General features: G+C 42.4%; 1 protein-coding gene across 1 annotated transcript; it reads right to left on the reverse strand.

The window, feature by feature from the left end:
* Positions 1–1,269: 1,269 nt before the first annotated feature.
* LOC103697832 lies at positions 1,270–18,275 on the reverse strand. The gene is made up of 2 exons (XM_039126264.1): positions 16,866–18,275; positions 1,270–2,598 (listed from the first exon to the last, which is right to left on the reverse strand). Exons 1-2 carry the CDS (start codon positions 17,878–17,880, stop codon positions 1,454–1,456), a joined length of 2,160 nt encoding a protein of 719 aa, XP_038982192.1. The 5' UTR covers positions 17,881–18,275; the 3' UTR covers positions 1,270–1,453.
* Positions 18,276–20,010: the final 1,735 nt, after the last annotated feature.

A 20,010-nucleotide genomic window follows, 5' to 3' on the forward strand; every position in this document is an offset into this window, starting at 1 on the left:
AATGATGACTGCATCCTATCTGCCAGATTTAGGTCTATAGCATGAAGCACTACTCTGCCTTGTAAGTTGAGAACAGGACTCGCATAGCATGAAGCACTACTCTGTATTGTAAGTTGAAAACAGGACTCATAATGAGCTTAGACAGCAACAGAAAGAGGACTCATATGGCATCCATTTTCTATCTGTGGTATCATTTGATGGACTTAAGGATACTAATTTTGCCCAAGTAATCTTATTTTCCCTGACCATTCCGGTCTTTTGTCTCATTCGCCCACCCTGATCCTGAATTAAGCCCAGCCTGCATTGTCACACTCAGCCTACATTATTACATTTGGAAGTTGGTTTCAACATTCTCATTACAGCTACCCCATAAATGAAGTCTTACATTATAGCTAATCATTTTCACACTGAACATTGATTTATGCAATTTTAATTCAAAGAAAAATCTTAGGTGGCTAAATAATTCTCTTCTCGAGGAACTTGAGGCTACAGTACTCAGATTGAGATATTTAACCCAAGCTGCTGCTTATATTATAGAGGTTTATAACTTTGTATGTTGAATTTTGAGTTTATGAACATACTTCAATGTATTCATGAGGCAGTATAGCTGTTATTTCTGTTTACCGAAAAACTAATAGCTGGAAACATCTTTTAGGTGAGTATATGCATATTTGAAAGAAAAAAAAGTTTCAAATAACATTAACTTCATTACAGCTCCTGAAATAAACATTAAATATGTTGCAGGAGATATTTTGCTCTAATTGATGCTAGGTCTGCTAAATTCTTATCATATTTGGTTTTTTTAAACAAAGTTGTTATCTTTTATATACTTTCTTTATGTTTGTATTTACATAAATTGTTAACACCCATTTCTTAGGTATGAGCTTCAAACTTGCATAACAAGGAAAGAAATTGATGCATTGAGGTTCTGCTCAAACTTAAATCTCATGCTGCATCAACTTAGTACCGTAAATAATCTCAATAATATTTTGGCAGTTCACTGGTTGGCTCCAAAAATATTTCAACTTAACTAGTAGCATTGAAATAAGTAGAGGATCCATTAAGCCCTTTGCAATCTGTAAATAAATCTCTGTCCATTTTGTTTTTACACAATATCAGATCAATCATCAATGTCTTTGTTGGTGCTTTTCGCAGACATTCATCTACAAAAAATAAAGAAGGAAAATTCATTCCATTGCATCAGTTCTGGTAAATATTCTCAGAGATATAAAAATAGGCAGGCAATTTATCAACTAATGAAGACATTAGAGAGAAGTAAGACTTTTCTTTAGAAAGTAGAAACTAATTCAGCAGTATGTTCAATCCTCATGACAGCATTATCTCATACAGTAAGCATTCATATAAGAGACTCTTAGCTACAGCCTTGATAACGTAAACCAAAGTATAAAGGAGCAACTGTAGCCATTTCCCAAAACAAACTCACCAGGAACTTCTAGCAGAGACTGGGTGCAAACCAAATAGGTTTCATCGAATCATTCGAAGGCTTTTCCCACCGGCAGCATATGAATTCATAGCTGCCATTCTTTATGTCCAGCACTTCTATGTGATGGAATTTGCTCTTGAATCTCTGGAAAATGTCATAAGGAGCTTCAAAATAAATGCAATCCTCTCTGCATCCAGGAAAGTCGCTCGCGCAGATCATCGAGCAGTGATCTTCTGCCGAGAACAATGCCTTATCATCGATGCTCTCGATCTTGGACCACCGGAGAAGCTGCCCACTCAAATCCAGCTTAAAAAGCTTCAAGTCCTTCCTGACATCATCATCCCAAGCAAGGAACCTGGAATCACGGGCAAGCAGCAACAGCTCGGTTTCAGATAACTTCACCAATAAAAATTTGGCAGCGATGATGGGCGCAGGCACTGAAAAGATCGCCGTGCAAGTAGCAGCGGCATAGACAGTAACAATTCCATTGATGTCCAGCGCGTAGAATCGCCCCTCGTCGTACACCACAGAATCAAGGGGAGCAGGTGAATCGGTTTTCAGCTCAGTCCAGACACTGTCTCCTGGTCTACAGAAGTGCACATGACGCCGGCCAGAACGCCAGTTGTGGACCATGATGGTGACGACACAGTCATGCGCCCGTGAGCTTGGGCTCGAGAATAAGGAAGCGTTCCAGATGAAGCTGATGCTTTTACGGACGCCGCTTTCGGGGGCGGAGCATCCCGGCCGGTAAAAGTCGGTCGGCCGGGGGAGCCGGATTTGAGCCCTGGTGACGGGGTTGAGCAAGGAGAGGGCGGTGCCCCGGAGCATCAGCAGCCAACCGTGGGACGAGGCGAGTATGACCTGGGCGTAGGATTCGGGGAGGGAGAGGATGCGGACGGAGTTGGTGGCGAGGCTGAAGAAGGGGCGGACGTCAGTCAAGCGGTAGTAGGGGAGCAGGAGAAGTGGGCGCTGCGGCCGGAGGTTGGCCGGCAGCGCGGCGGAGCGCCACGACTTGCAGACGGCACGGAAGTGGATGTAATCGCCGATGAGGGCCAGCTTCTTGGCGATCAGCTCAAGAAGATCGGTTGGGAGCTGAGACCATGGCCCTTCCTCTTCTTCTCCTCTTTTGCCACTTCTAGATGCCATTGGATCTCAGGAGGAGAACAATTCAAGCGGTTCTCGAAGACGCAATCAGGTTGGGTTCGGACGGGGATCAGAACGAATCTATCGAGAAATCTGTAGCAAATTTAGGGTTTTTTTAGGGACTAGGGTTTTACGAGACGAAGGGATCGAGATGGAGAGTAGAACTGGAAAATAATTTACGGTTAGAAAGGATTACCTTATTCCGAGTGAAGCAGGAACTCGTGGCGAGGGCTCTGGGTATGGAGATACCGGTGGTCGCCATGGCTTCGAGGAGGAAGGGGATAGGGCAGGGGATGGGCGTCAAAAGAAACTTGATAGTGTGGAGCTAATAACGATGGAAAATTTGGTTAAAGATCTCCGATTTGATCCCTACTTATAATTAGCAAGTTCCTTTATTTTGAAAGTATGAAAAGATTTTAGACGTTCAAAACTTCAGATTTGGGTCCATCACCGCCGGCGTCTTCGGTGCAGTGATTGTTCTAAGGTTGAGATGAACATCAGATGGAGGTTAAAGAGATGGCAGGTGGATACTCTCTCCATGATAAGTCGGATCATCCTAGTGCGGTCGGTTCTAAGTTTGATTACGGTGTACTTGCTGGCGAATACTCAGGTGTCGATCTCTTTGTTGAGGACTCTGAAGCAGCTGTTCAAGAACTTCATATGGGGCAGACGAGAGGGCAGGAGAGGTATTCATCTGGTGGCATAGGAGGTGGTCTATCAACCTCTCAGGCATGGGGACTTGGGGGTTCAGTCACCGTTGGCGCGGCGGGAGATTCTAGCAGCACGGCGCGCAACCAGATTTTTTCTAGAGCCGGACAGTCTGTGATGCGCCTTATTGAGGGCGAAGTATGGTCGCCACTCGATGCAGGAGGAGCTCCGGAGCGGGTGCCACTGTTCCTTCATTTGGCGGGAGATTTGCTCTTCCATGCCCTCAGTTCTTCCGGCGATCAGGTGGATGGTTAGGGATGGGTGATCCATTGACATTTTGGAGGACCGGTGGCTGGCAGAGCTACCGCTTTGTAGAATGCCAACGTTGGTTGACTCTGCGAGACTGGCCGGTCGCAGAGTCAGTAATCTGATGATCCCTGGTGAGGGCCGGTGGGATGAGGCCGAGATCAGAGAGGTTTTTGGGACACAGCTAGCGGAGCGGGTACTTGCCACTCCGATTCCTCAGGTTGGGATGGATAGGCAGGTGTGGGCAGCAGATATTCGGGCACTGGGGGGGGTGAGCCGGCCAGACGTTGTGAGGGCAGGTAGATTTGGAGGATGCAGGCTCACCCTCGGGTGGCATTGTTCATTTGGAAGGTGGTTTGGGACTGCCTGCAGACCAGGAGGATGCTGGCCAGGAGGGGGATAGGGGTCTCTTTGATGCATGTGGACTGCCCAGAGTCGATGGAAACTGCTAGCCATATGCTATTTGAGTGCCCGCGGGCAGCTCAGATTTGGAGGAGGGCATCTTTCCCCTTACCGGACCGTACTTTTGGTGTGGAAGAGTTTCTACGGCAAATGAGGATTGCTTTTCGATCGTCGAGCACTGCAAGGTGGGGTATTGCTACCGTCTATCTGACGTATCACATTTGGCTGAGTAGGAATGCCAAAGTGTTTGAGGGGAGGACGGCTTCCCCGAGGTCAGTTGTAGAACGAGCCCTCTGTCATGCAGTGGAGATCATGGAGACCGTTGAGTTGGATTCATCTGCGATGGCCAGGGACATCTCGGACCCCCTCTTCGCTACCACAGCGCTCGAGTTTGTCTTTGTCTCTTGGGAGCCCCCACCCCCTAGCTATCTAAAGATGAACTTCAATGGGAGTCTGCCCGGCGGTGCCGATCGGGTGGGAGTGGCTTTTGTCATCAGAGATCATGGCGCCATGCTGATTGCAGCAGGTGGGCACCGTTCTTTCAAGGCCTCGGCTTTTGGGGCGAAGCTCAAGGCAGCCCGGAAGGGGCTTTCTTATGCGAGATATGTTTTGCAGGCTGGTTGCATCATTTTGAAGGGAAACTCAGCTTCCCTGATGGCGCGCCTGAGGGAGGAGGGACGGGAGGAGGTGAAGCACCCGCTTCTGGGTGACATTCGTCGAATGCTACGGAAGTGCCAGGTTCTCTAGAGGCATGTCTTTCATTTCTTTTGCTTTGTGTTGTTTGCTTGATGCTGATGTAGTTGGTTGTGCTCATGCTAAGGTAGTGTGAGCAGTCGATTCACCAAAAAAAGAAAAAATTGCAGACAACTCACCAGCTACATAAAGACCATATGTTTGAAAGTTATTTTAGAATCTCTAACTATATCCAATATATATATATATATATATATATACAAACAAAATGCCCCTGCAGGGGATAAAAATAAATAAATGTAAAATATTTTAAAGATTTAAATATTATATAGAATATATAATGCCTCCGTTAATTTTTTTTATGCATAAATAATTATTAAAATAATATCAAAATATAATAAAGAAATTAAATAAAGCATATAAAATATCTATATTTATTTTATATTATTAAAATATTAAAAATTTAAATATCTCGTACCATATTGGGACTGGGCGATAATATCGCAGCCTGGATGATGGGAATCAATACTCATTTCCTGCGGCACCTGGTGGCTCCTCAAGCTCTACCTCTAATCTCCGGTCGTCGTACTCCTTGCCCTGACCCGCGACATGGTTGTCAAGAATGGCCACCCCCACGTCCACCACTCCGGCTTCCTTCTCATCTCCTACCTGATCCTAGATCTTTCCCTCCTCCAACCTTTTTGACCTCGTCTGCTTGCTCTCCCACCTCTTCGGCCTTGGTCCCTCCCTCAACACCTGCCGAAATTCCAATATTTCCACTACCCTTAACCCTAACCCAATTTTTCCAATTTTTTTTGAATTTTAGAGAGGGCTCTAACTTGCTCTCTCCTGTCCGTTTAATAGGCATGAAGATAATTCTTTTCACTTAGGAGTCAGCATTTTTTTTTCTGTGCAACGCACTCCACATTGACCACTCGACCTATGTCCTCATCCCCTATCTCCGCTCCCAAGTCTTCCCCTCCTCCAACCTCATTGACCTCATCCGCACCCTCTCCTACCTCTTTAACCTTGATCCTTTTCTCAACTTTCCATTTAATAGGTATAATGAGAGGTCTTTTCCTTTTCACTTAGGAGTCAGGCTTTCCTTGATCGCTGGTTTTTCTTAATTTTAATGAGACATTTTTTCACTTAAGAGACAATTTTTTCTCTCTCACTACAAAAAATTAGTATTTTTCCGACTCTTCCCCGCCGACGCTATCAAAAAGCGTCGGCGAACGACGACGCTTTAAAGCGTCGTCGTAGGTCAAAAGATACGACGACGCTTTAAAGCGTCATCGTAGGCCAAAAAGCCCAACTCCCCCAGATCCCTTCTTTAGTGCTCCGCCGATCTGAGAGACGACGACGCTTTAAAGCGTCGTCGGAGGCCAAAAGATACGACGACGCTTTATAGTGAGTGCTCGAAATCGCCTTTGCGTGGTTGGGCCAATCTTAGCTTATCGCGGAAGAGATTCCGGAGCTCGGCGGCACGCCCTTGAGTTGTCATTTTTCTAAAAGCAGCCAATCTTTGAAAGCCCAGCAATCTTCAATCGAATGGCTGATGAGGCGATGATATGGACAGTCATTTTCGTTTTCAATCTGTCCCACCTCATCAGGTCTCTTGATCTTCGGGAGGACAACCTTTCCTGCCTTCATAAGCTGTTGGAAGAGCCTCGCCACCATATCCCTTCGAAAAGGGTAGGGTAAAGCGTCGCCAGAGGCCAAAAGGGTCCCGACTCTCCCGATCCCTCCCTCACCCGATCTGAGAGACGACGACGCTTTAAAGCGTCGTCGGAGGTCCCTCCTTCTTCACCCAGCCGCTCCCCCGATCCCTCCATTTTCTGCCGCTCCATCCGCCCACCCCACCATCCGCTCCTTCTTCTTTTAATCCCACACCGGAGACCCCACCCGTTCTCCCCTAATTTCTTTATCTACTGCACCTTTGGCGTGGGGTGTTGGGAGGGAGAGGATGGGGATCCGTCGGAGGAGGAGGACGGGAAAGGCATAGTCGAGGGACGAGTCGTTGAGGAGGAAGCCGTCGGAGGCAATTTTGATGGGCCTCTTCCAGTCGCAGATGTCCCCCTCGTAGCTCAGGTTCACGGGGCTGTAGATGCCTTGGTAAGTCGGCGGCTTCAGAACCGTGGCATCTGCCGTGCCAGATTCCATCTTCTCCAAGATGGGATGGAAAGGTGGAGGCGGCCTTGGAAGAGGAGGATGTCTTTGAAAGAGAAATAACAGCAAAAAAAAGAAGAAGCTATAAACAGAGGAGAAGCGTGGGATTTGGATAGACGCGGACGCAGAAAAAGCTCAACCCAGCGCCCAGCCACAAATCCAGCGCCCAGCCACAAACCCAGCGCCCAGCTATGTTCTAGCCTTTGCAGAACCATGGCGGCCATGCCCTGTTCCCCTCTTTCTTTTTTATAAGCGTCGGCGTTGAGTATTTTCCCCGACGCTTTCATTAGCGTCGGGAAAGTTCTGTTTTTGCCGACGCTTTCTCTTAGCGTCGGCAAAAACCGGACCCACGCCCACCTGCCCGACGTTTGACCCACGCTTCTTGAAGCGTGGGCTGGGAATTCGCCGACGCTTATAAGCGTCGGTAGAGACAAAAAAAAGCGTCGGGATTTCATCCTTTTTTTGTAGTGTCTCTTCCTCCTTTAAAGGATTTTTTTAAGTCTGAAGAATCCAAATAAAATTCTAACTCCTTGAATATCTTTTTTCCAAATATTTTTCTTTTTTCCAATAGAGTCTTCCAATTTTTCCTTTTTCTTGTTTTTTCTATGAATTTCTTTTTTTTTCTGAATTTAGGGAAGGGTTCTAAACTTTCTCTATCTTTTCTATTTAATAGGTATGGATATATTAATCATTTTATTCTTTTTATTTAATAAAAAAAGGTCCAGATTTCCTTTTAAATCCTTTTAATATTGGATTTCCTTTTATGAAGGCTAAAAAATTTGACACCTCCTGAGAATAGGTGGAAGACGATGGGATTAGCATGATGGAAATTAACGGCCAAGTTTTTTTAGATAGGAATTAGCATGTTGGTGGTTTTGTTTTATATGGAAATCCAAATAGCTAATAAGATTCCAAGCGTTTTTATGTAAAAAACTTGATAAGAATTCAAGTTGTACATATTTTCTTTTTCACCTGATTTTTTTACGATTTTTTTTAATTTTTTCTGAATTTTGGAGACGGCCCTAACTTTCTCCCTCCTTTTCGTTTAATAAGTGTGTGTATATATGTGTGAATGTATATATGCATATATATACTAATATAGAGGTTTTACTTATTCAGAGCTCTCCATTGTCAGGTAAATACCTATATTAATGGCACTATAAATAGAGCTCTTTATTTCAAATAATGAATAAGGCTCTTATTTAATACGATTCTTTATGAAAATATAATAATGTTATTAATAAGAAGCTTATTGGCTTATTAAATCATATTAAATAAAGAACTTTTAATTAGTAGTAATAAATTAAAACAAAAAAAAAGTAATATTATTATTAACCATATTTGTTTAATGTATCTGATATTAATGAAAGATATTTTTTATTAGCACTGTATCCCGTCAAAATGTCACTAAATTACACTATTTAATGTTTTATTGATTTTATTATATTTTTGTGATTATTATCTTACTTAAAAATGAAAGTGCAACCATTGATGACTTTGTCGTATTATATTTAAAAATCTCCTAGTGCAATATTTTCTATTTCTCATTACATGCAGGTTGAATCATGACCTATTTTTTTTACTAAAATAGATTAGTTTATTATATCGATATACATATACTATTAGAATTATATATAGTCATAGTATATCATAATATTAATATAAAAAAATTATTTTAGAAAATAATTTTGGTCTTATATCTTTTATATTCTATTCTATTTTTGTTACTTGTTTTTATTATATTTATTCTATATTTCAAGAATAATTTTAAAAAGAAGGAAAATATGTATCTGGTGCACCATGCATGTTATATGCTAGTTACTATTTATTTTCCGATCCTATGTTCCACCGTACTATATATATCAGCATAATATATAAAGTCAGTAGGCCAGTAAAATTATTTTATAAGCCCTAAACGGATGGCTAAATATTCTTCAGTCACTATTTAATTGGGTTTTGTGGCACTCACTACCAACTTGAAACCAGGGTCAAAAGCTAGAGAAACTCAACAGAGAACAGTTCTGCAGCTCAGTTGGATCTGAACAAGGACAAGCATCATGTGGATCTAGATGAGTTTTCTTTCATATCATGATTTCAATAATTTAACTGATTGATTAATTGCATTGGATTGCATAAATCGAGTTAAACTTGGTCAAGCACCACAAATCCAAACCACTACATTGGAGTCTAGTCGATTATTTCTTAGATTCAGGTGCCATGCACATATTTATTTGATGTTTGGAAACATGAATAATAGAAGATGAGAGAATTAAAAAAAAATAATGCTAACACAAATCATAATTGCTAAAGTTATCGACAAGGATGCTCCAAGAACACTGGCCTGAGATGATTTAGGGCATATAAGCTAATGTTTGGCATGTTCAAGATCTAATTAATACAAATAAGTTGATCCAATTTCAGGGAGAAAGATATGCTCCAAAAACAGAACAAGAGGCATTAAAAACCCAAATTAGACTTGGACTAATCAGGTTGGGACCCATTTGCTAGTCTTGAAGAGACTGGAAGGGAAAGAAGCCAGCTTGTTGGAGGGTATGGCTTGCCCTAGCAGTAATAACCCTCTACTTTGCAACCAAAAGATTTGGATACAATTCCTGAGTGATAAATTTTCAGAAATCTGGACCTGCATGCTTACAGTGTTGGTGGATGCCCTTCCCTTTCTCTCAAAAGACTCTGAAAAGAAAACCTCTCAAGAGCAAGCTAGATCAGTCTTCTATTCCAAACACATTAGTCTGTCTTCTAGGCTAAAACAAAGGAAGAATTCTTGCTCGCCAGGGATGCTGGACTAGTAGCATTTTTACATGACATGCTCTATCTCCACTTTGACACCAGCTTGCAGAATTCAACATCCACGCTGGTCCCATGACATGCAACATTGCCCAACGTCTAAGCTACGTTTTATATCATAACATCAAAAGATCTACAGCTTAATGCTGAATCCTGTCTAAAGACAAGCTGCTTCAGTGCACTCTTCCATTCCTTCTGTGATACTGATAGATAACTTTTTTGATTAATAAAAAAATACAAGACTTTGCCAAGAGCCGAAAACCACAATCCCTCTCATGAATAGGGACGCCTCAGTGTCTTTGGCTCTGACGAAGAACGGCTACGATACCCAACCACACGTAACAGGCGAAGAACCAAAAAGATGCCTCTCTCTATATCATCAACAGGGGATACCTAATAAAGGGTGCTTTCCAAAAGGCACACAAGAAGGCACTGGTTCTCTCTCTTTTAATCAAAGTAGGAGTGGAAGTCCTACGTAAGTTCAAAACAGCCCAGCTACATTTGGCTTAATAATCCTAAAACTCTATATATCTTAATCAAACTAGGATTCACATGTTAACTATTTCTATTCCAGCTAGTCTAATCACAAACTGCCATCCTTTATGTTAATTACTTTCATGTTATAATTTTGGCACGAGCAATGATCGATAGGATTTTCAAAATAAATGCACTCTTCTCTGCATCCAGGAAGGTCCCTAGCACAAGCCATCGAGCTCCAGCATTTTTCTCGTATAAAAAACAATCCTTTCTCGCCTATGCTGTCCATCTCGAACCATTCAAGCAGTTGGCCACTCAAGTCCATATTCAAAAGTTGGAAAATCTTTCCAGCAAATAGCATCCAAGAATAGGCAAAGAACAACAACTCGGTTTCTGATGCCTTCACTAAGAAATATTGGAGGGTGAAAGTAGGTGCAGAGAGTGAAAGGATCTCCATGGAAGGAGCAGCAGTATCACAGAAAGTAACAACTCCATTGAAGTCCAGCATATAGAATCGCTCCTTATTATACACGACGGTGTTTTCAATTTTGTCCCGACTTCATCTCCTGGTCTATAGAAGTACATATCAGTACAATAAGACCTCTAGTGACGGCACTTGACCGTCATCACAATGCAATCATGGTTAGCTGAACTCGGGCTCGAGGAAGATCGATAAGCTTCTCCCATCAATTCTGGTGTACGTCTTCAGTTCCATAAAAGCCAGGTAGTGTAGGAAGCTAGATTCGTGCCTTGATGACAGGGTTCAGCAAGGAGACGACCTTGGTTATGGTGTCGTCGAGCAACAGTAGCCAACCGTGGGATGATGCGAGAATTTTCTTGTTGCAAGCCTCGGGGAGGGAGAGGGTGTGGATGCTGTTGGTGGAGAGTCTGAAGAAGGAGTGGGGGTCGGTGAAGGGCTCGTAGGGGAGAAGGAGAAGTGGGAGCCGGGGATGGAGAATACTGGCGGCGGTCAACTGCAAGACGACGTGGAAGTGGATTGCAATCGGAGATGAGACGTACGGAAAGCATGATATTTGGCATGGCGGTGGACTGCCAAGACATTTGTCGATACTCGAGGATTCCTCTTGGTTGAGGAGGGGCATAGAGCTTTGGCTGTGTGAGGATCCGTACGGGCGTGTGTTTAGTCCCATATCGATTATTCGCTGGGTAGATCTTGGGTACTTATACAGGATCAAGGAACCCAAACAATACTTTCTGGCTAGCCATTTTGGGTGAGATCCTAGGTTGTTACAAATGGTATCAGAGCGGACCCGGCCCATAACCTATGTGGACTAGGGGACACTGCAGCACGATTTATTGGGGCTGACCACGGGCCGATCGTGGTGTTTGTGATTAGATTTGAATAGATTTGAACCCTTAGCCTGACGAGAACGTCAGGACTTGAACGGGGGGAGTATATGAGGACCCGTGCGGGCGTGTTTTAGTCCCACATCGGTTATTCGTTGGGTAGATCTTGGGTACTTATACAGAATCAAGGAACTCAAATAATACCTTCCGGCTAGCTATTTTGGGTGAGGTCCTGGATTGTTACAGGCTGCATTTCCAACACTTGTACTCTACGACGGACCGGCTCCTATGGATCCCCATGAAACATCACCCACAATGCTCATGAGACTTGCATGCCGGGATAGACCAATCCCTTGTCCGATTAGTCCTCTATCATCTCTTCGCTCCATCACATAAATAAAAAATGCAAAGAGTAACCTGAACAATTCCTCGGGGACCAACCTCTCGGAAATTCCTTTCCCGTGCAATGTGGCTAGCCCGATAGAAAAGAGATTGGCCAACTCTGACAAGCAAGTCTCTTGTGGGGTGATGCCTCGTGGGGATCCACAAGGGCCGGTTGGCCGTGGAGTACAAGTGTGACTTATAAAATCTCGGTCAAATTATATGCCTTGGAGATGGGCCAAGGACCAAAGTCCGCCAAGAGGGTTGTGCCTGCCAAGGAGGGGACAGCTTGATGCAAGGGTCAACGGGTCGAATTCTTGGAAATAAGCTCTAAGAGATCTATTGGGAGTTCAGGCCATTGTTATTTTTCTCTTTCTTCTTTCAGAATTGGATGCCATGGCTAAATCGTTGAAGTAACACATGACCGGGAGAAAAGACCTCTTGTGGGTCGTATTTATAGTACAGCACGGGTGCGGCGGCTCAGCAAGCCAAGAATAGCGAAGGACAAACCATGGCTCTTGCCCATTGGAAATAGGAGTCCTACAACTCCCTTAAAAAGGACTATTCATTTTCCTTACCGAAGGCAACTAGAAAAAGACTTTCACTAGAAGTAAAATTGCCATATCCTTGACTGTGAGTCCGTTCCTTCCTAATACCAAATATTGCTTGGCGACTTGTATTAATGCGATGGATAGTTTTGAAGATCTCGAATTATGCCGTACATATAGAGAAGCTAATGAAAGTGCAGATTAGACTGCTAATCATACTTGGAGATGTGGCACTAATTGGGTTTTAGTAATTTGTGTACTAGTGGACCTCGGGGATCTCTAATCACTTTATGTTTGTGACGTCACAGTGCACCAAGGTATCGGTGCCTGTTTTGGCTGTCGGGGGCGAGGAGCGGAAGACGGCGGAAGGAGAGACCGCCAACTCCTCTACTAAGAAATGGAACGTTATCTATCCACACGAGGATTTCGATCTCAGCAGCCTCGATGCACCCTTCTCCCTTGATGAGATCAAAGAGGCAGTATTCAGCTTCAAATTAAGGTGACCGGAGTGCAGTGCCAGATGAATTTACCATGCGCTTTTTTCAACGTTTTTGTATCTTGTCCACAAGGATCTTCTACTACTTTTCTCTCAGCTCCATGAGTAGTCAACATGGAGATCAATTTTGTTGTGCTTACTCTCACACCTAAAAAGGAAGCAGTGAAGGCTCCCTCTGACTTTCGGCCCATTAGCCTTGTCCCTAGCTGCATCAAGATTTTTACTAAGGTTTTGGCCAGCAGAATCCAGCCTTTCTTGGAGAAGCTCATTGATCCTGCGCAGACTGCTTACGTTAAAGGAAGAGCCATCCTCGATAATTCTCTTTGTGCTAACGAAATTCTTCACCATTCTAGAAAGGCGGATTGATAGAATTCTCCCTAGCTATCTACTCAATATAACCCATCGCAACTTCCCTCCGAGATGGATTGTGTGGATCAGTAATGTTCTCTCCCTTTCTAAGGTGGCAGCAATTCTCCCTCGCAGATTTGCGCCCGCCCTCCGGAGCCTGAGCATCCCACACAAACTTAAATGATTTCTATGGTTGGCGTGGCGGAAAAAACTCAAATACCAGGGGAGGCCCTCGGTAAAAATCCTGGTCCCTGTGTTAACTGCAGTCAAGCACCGGAAACGGTAGATCATAATTTTTTTTTTAAAAAAAAGAAACAGGTTTGGAAAAGACTCAGATCATAACTTCTTGGTTTGAAAGAATGCAGTTTTGGGGTTTTTTTAAACTCTTCAGTCACCATTTGGTCTTTCAATGTTATCTATTTTCCTCAAAATATGATTGCTGCTGTATTTTAGAGGAAAGGGATAATCATATCATATAGTGGGTCATCTGAATAAAGAAATTAGACTCGGGAAATTCTGATTTCATATTAGAATGTAGAATTATATATATCTCATCGAGCACTACATGGTTGCAAACCGAAGATATGGCTCATAGGGAGCTTTGTTTTCATGTTGTCATGATCCAGACTTAATGGTACTGTCTTTGTCAAAATACACTTACTTGCTTCGATCATTTTGGTCTATACGCTTACTGCATTGCCCATGAATGAAACACAACCTACAATATTGTGGTCGATAGTTGGTTCCAACATACTCGTTTAAGGTTATCCGGTAAACAGAGTCCCAAGGTATGGCTACTCATTATCACACTGAAGGATGATCATGCATTTTCAATTTAGATGGGAATCTGAGGCGGCCAAAGAAACACAGGCAATGACACCAAGGTTGATAAATAACTGGAGACATCTTTTAGGTGAATTTATACGTGCATACTCTAAACTGAAATCTTAGTTACAGTCCTTGAAAAAATTACATATATTTTACAAGATATTTCATTCTTTTTCCATGCTAAGTATGCTAAGTTCTTACAATATTTACTTGTTCTTTTGCTTGAGGAAAAATCCTTGTATTTATATGTCTGTGTGGCTGTAATTACAGAGTAGTTAACGTTCAGTTTCATATATATGAGCAAGCCCCAGACTTGCACAACATAGAAAAGAATTGATACATTGAGGTTTGCTTCAACTTAAACTGCAAGCTTCAGCAAATTATTACCAGAAATAATCTTAATATTATGTTGAATGTCTTCTTCTTGCCATAGTTCCAAATATAATTCAATTGAATAGCACCAAAGTAATTAAGTAGATGATTCATTATCTCTTTTCTAGTGTATATATGCCTATCTATATTGTTTTTGTAAAATATCATTTCGATCATCAACTCATGAATTCAAAAACCGCCATAAGAGATCTTATGATTGATACAATACTATTTCGATACAAAATCAGCAGCCATAGAAGTATCAACACCGTAAGTTTAGTCCCATAGAATCCTTCTTTAGCGCAAAAGATGCAACCCGCGTTATATGCTATGGAATCAAGATTCATAGGTGACTTGATTTTCAGCTCAGACCACACTCCCATCTTCTGGTCTACAAAAGTTAACGTCGCAATTCCGAGAAACCTAGGCAAGTAGAAGCTTTAAGCATCACTTTCACTGTAGTCCTGCCGCGAATAAAATCCGGGTGGCGGAGGGAGCTGGATTTGTGCACTGGTGATGGGGTTCCATACAATGGCTTTAGTGTCGAGCATCAGCAGCCACCCATGGGACGATGCAAGGATATTCTTGCTGCGAATCTCAGGGAGGGATGGGCTAAGATCACTCATGGGAGTTCAGACCATTGTTGGCTTTCTTCTCTTCTTCCTACTATTCTCTCACCGGATTCCATTCTTGAGCTAACAACAGAGGGCGAGATGGGGAGACTTGGGGAGGCTTCTGTTTCGCTGCTTGGTAAAGAAAGCGAGAGGCATCTGTTTCTCTCCACTGGTTGCATGGCATGTACTGTCACTCAACAGGCAAGCTGCTTCAATACGTTGTTCGATTTCCTCTGCATGCTAAATCAGTGCATTCTTTGAAGTTGATCATGTTGCAAGTGCATTAACTCGAGCGCGGTGATAGATTAGCTGGCCTCACGACTTTGCACCTTGAACTTATCTTATGCTATCATTCAGTCCTCCAGCTTCTCTCTGGCTGTCCTGCCCTCAAAGGTTTGTACTTCCAGATGTGTAATTTTCATGAATTATCATTCATGGGAGTCAAACTGTTTATTTTCAGTTGTAATTCCATACATTAAAAGATGGGTGTGACTGCCGAGTCTCACCTCCTTCTACTCTCTTGGTTTAGCATGGAATTGTTCACTGCAAAATATGTCAACTTTGGTCACTGCATCATTCAACTTAAACTTTTGCCTCGATAAGATTAGGATTATTCGTGAGCTTCGTAATGCATAAGGTTTTCGCTTACAGGATATCTAGTTCTGTTTCTGTGGTATGCCTGCCTGTTTTCCTGTTGTTTTTCTGACCTAAGTTCCTGGGGGTTAATTTTCTCTATCTTATGTTATACCAGTTTATGTAAGAGAAAAGCAAAATCTGCCAACATTATCCGAGCCCAAGCATCTGATCCTAAAGCTAAATGGGATAGTCTTCTAGCTTGAAGCAGAATTAACAGCTCTTTCAGTCTCTTGGTCGCCTAACTTGGAAATGTTTTATATACTTGGGGCTTCATCGATCTGAATTTCTTAAGCTTTCATATTGCCGAATCTTAAGTAAAAGACTTCTATTTATGTAGGAGTCCCGTCTTTTAGAACAAGGGTCATGAAACATGGTTTGGAACAGATGCAGCTGATAAATTCTTATGTTAGAAGTATGTATGAAATGCCTTCTATAGAGTGAACATATGGCAATGTATGGCCCACCAATATGGATGACACTGAAGTTTCCCTTCATTTTTTTCCTCTTTTCTGAATAAACAAGCTCTATGATTAATTTGAAATTTCCCAGATACAAAAGTCCTTTGAAGCTCATTGTGGATTATGCAGACATCTGATGTAGTATACTGAGGACATTTCTTTTTGTCTTCTGATCTTATCGGTACTTCATCGTTTATAAGATTTATGCTGTTTAAAAGCAAAATGCTCTATAGCGAGGAACAGTTGAATCTATTTAAGCTTACTGGAAGGAGACTTGGTGCTAAAAAGAAGAATGAGATCCAGGAAACTCTGATTACTTATATCTCTATCTATGTCATTGTTGCACAATGACACTTAAATCATCTATGTGTTGGATGGTGATCTTTGCAACGTTTACTTAAAAAAAAGACACAAAAGAAAAATCGTCCATTCTCACAACATCAAAGAATATTTTCAGATGATTTATCAACTAATCCAGACATTTCTCTAGGAACACATCCAGTTATATTGACAGCACCACAAGATACAGATCATTCACATAAGAGGATTTTAGGTACATTATCCGATAAAACAAAACAAAGAACAAAGGAGCAGCAGCATCAGCCGATACCTAATTAAGCCCACATGCAACACCTAACAGAGACTGAACGAAACCCAAATAGGATCCGTCAGATCTTTCGAAAGATCTTTCCACGCGTGCCAAACTGATTCATAAACACCGTTCTTTAAGTTCAGCGCTTCTATGTGACGGAACTGGCCATCCCAATACTGGAGAAAATCAAAAAGAGCTTCGAAATAGACACAATCTTCTCCGAGCCCAGGAAAGCGCGCGGGCCATCGAGCAGCGACCCAGCGTCAAAAACAATGCCTTACCATCGATCCCGTTAATCTCAGACCACTCGAGCAGCCGTGCACCCAAATCCAGCTTAAAAAGTAGGAAATCCTTCGAGACACCATTGTCTAGATACTTCGAGCGATGGGCAAACATCGAGCTACGGGCTAACAGTAACAGCTCCGCTTCGGATGCCTTCCCCAGGTAATATTGAGCAGGAACAGTGGAGGGAGGAAGCAGCGAAGAAAGGACTCTGGAAGGAGGTGCAGCTTCAGCAGCAGCAGCAGCAAGAGCAGCAGCATAGATGGTGAGATGGCCATGCCGATCCAGCACAAAGAATTGCCCCTTGGCATATGCGACGGAGGAAGGGACGCCAGCTGAATTGGCTTTAAGCAAACTCCAGGCTCCATCTCCTGGTCTACAGTAGTGGATGTCCTTGGAGCCATCATGGCACAGCACCATCACCACCCAGTCGCGCTGAGAGGAATCGGGGCCCAAGGATAAGAACCCTTCCCAGCGGTAAAACAGGTAGGAGCAGTCGAGGCCCGGACGCTCGCCGAAGCTGGTCGGTGGGGGGAGCTGGATTTGGGCGCCGGTGACGGGGTTCCGCAAAGACACGCCGATGGCGGCGATGTCGAGCAGCAGCATCCATCCGCAGGAAGACGCGAGGATCGTCTTGTTGCTGGTTCCGGGAACGAAGATGGTGCGGGTTTTTCCTGTGTAGAGGCTAAAGAAGGAGCGGGAGTCAATGAAGCGGTTGTGGGGGAGCAGGAGAATCGGGGGATGGGGACGGAGGTTGCCGGGCCACGCGGCGGAGTGCCACGACTTGCAGACGGAGCGGAATCGGATGTAATCGGAGAGGAGACCCACCTTCTTGGCTATGAGCTCCAAGAGCTCCTCCGGGAGCTGGGACCATTCTCGCCCTCCTTTCTCTTCTTCTACTCCTTCGGTACGAGTACAAGATGATGCCATTGCCAAATTGAGAAATGGGGAGGACTTCTATGAGATTATGTGACAACCCGTCACCTTGCTGCAGAAATCATTGGCCCAACAACTAGATCGAATCAAGATGACTCTTTTCAAGATCTTCCAGAGATTGGGGTTAGCGTTTATAAGAGGAACGGATCGAGACGGAGAGCGGAACTGAAAAAAGTTAGGGTTCGGAAGGGTTACCTGATTCCGAGAAGAAGCATGGCAGCGCCGGTGTCACCACGGATTGAGAAGAGGAGGAGGGGGAGGAAGATGGGACCCGATCTCTCTCTTCTTCTTTTTTTCACCATACATCGATGGAAAGTTTGCTAAAGCTTTCGCAATTCAACCTTTTTAATTACGTAATAAATAACGTCGATTTTCTTAAACAGTTAAGTGACACGTTTCATGTTTAACTGCAAACATGTGGCAGACTTCTGTTGCAACAATTATTTCGAAGTCCCGAACGAGATTGCTAATTATTTTTGGTAAGTTGCAACGTCGGCAGTTGCCTTGTACGAATACGGTAGATAAAATTAAGTCCCCGAAAGGATGATAATTATTTTTCAGTACTTATTTTACTACTGCATTTGGCCTCTAATCTGATCCCAATGATTTAAGGTGATCGCATTTGGTATTCTATGTTCATGTGATTAAAGATTCTCAAGTATCTATGAGTAATCTGTCTTGTATTCTATAAGAACCAAAGATCATTCTACTTATAATATATTATTTTTAATATTAATAATTATTTTGATTAGGAATATAAGACAAATAGAAGTTATATATTAAATTCTTTCATTATATAAATATAAAATAAAATAATATATTTCTACTATAATAAAAAATGATCATTGAATAATAATATGATTAATAATATAATATAATTTAATATTTTATATATATATATATATATAATATTGCTATAATATATTAACCGTATATTGATTTATGTCAATTTTTTCTACCGGGCTAAGGAGCATTTTTTCTCAACTTTCATTCTAAGATCACTATCTTGGAATGATTTTGGATTTCAGACCTTAAGAACAGGTATCCCCTCACTAGGTTGGACGGTGATTTAAGAAATGGGGAAGATTTAGAATCACTGTCACTTGTGATCATCATAGTGCCACCAAACGCGGTGATCTCATCACTTCCAGCTATATTATTCTTAATCTTAAGATGATCATCCCTTGGTGTTAACTTGCCATCCCCAATAAATCTGCGAATAGTCTATTCGAGTTCTGCTCGGAAAAAAGAAAATTTCCCACTGCCTACATCAAACCAGTTTAAAGGTCTACAACAACCCAGAAGACTATATAAGTATGGTCCTCGTTTTAGACAGAGACACTAATCTACTAGTTAACTAGATGGCATCTGGTTAGTTGGGTCAAGTCAATGAAAAAACCTTTCACCCCCATTAGATCATTCAGACAAAGACCCCTGCAAGTATGATTGGAACCTATAGCCGCATGGAAATCCAAGCTGGGCCATGTCTTGATTCAGCCATAATACAAGATAAAAGAAGATTATACTATTCATTTTGTCTTTACATGAAAATTTAATAATGGCATGAATAATAAAAAAAGATAATTTGAGAAAATATTATTATGAACTATTGTCATTAATTTTATCAACAAGAATGAAGTACAACCTTAATTAAACTTTCATTTCTCAAATAAATAACCTTAAATATGTGAACCAAAAATCTAAACTTGGTATTGGACTGATAACAAAGCAATTAGGGGTTTTAAAGTCAGAGGTTTTCTATTAAGTTGGATTGAGAAAATTGAGACTAGATGGAGGCATGTAATATTTAACCTATTTTTGACCTAATTATCATGCCTGTCAAGCTGAGCCAGGTTGAGTAGGAAATAACATGCGACGAGTTCGAAAAAGATATATCAAACCTAACCTAGATGGGCTGGGACCGGAATGAATCAGCTGATGTAAGGCTATGGTTCTGCTAAAGGAATGACACTAAAGAAATCTCTTTAAATTCTTGTAGTACAAGTTCAGTCTTTTATACTGGAAATGGACTTGTTCCAGGTAAACAGGGACATAAATTGGTTGAGGGATGCTGTATTAGAGGTGGTAATCGGAACAGGTTGGTCAGATAAAGCTCGCAGTGGA

This window comes from Phoenix dactylifera, chromosome 4 (genome assembly GCF_009389715.1).
Source record: "Phoenix dactylifera cultivar Barhee BC4 chromosome 4, palm_55x_up_171113_PBpolish2nd_filt_p, whole genome shotgun sequence".
Classification (NCBI taxonomy): domain Eukaryota; kingdom Viridiplantae; phylum Streptophyta; class Magnoliopsida; order Arecales; family Arecaceae; genus Phoenix; species Phoenix dactylifera.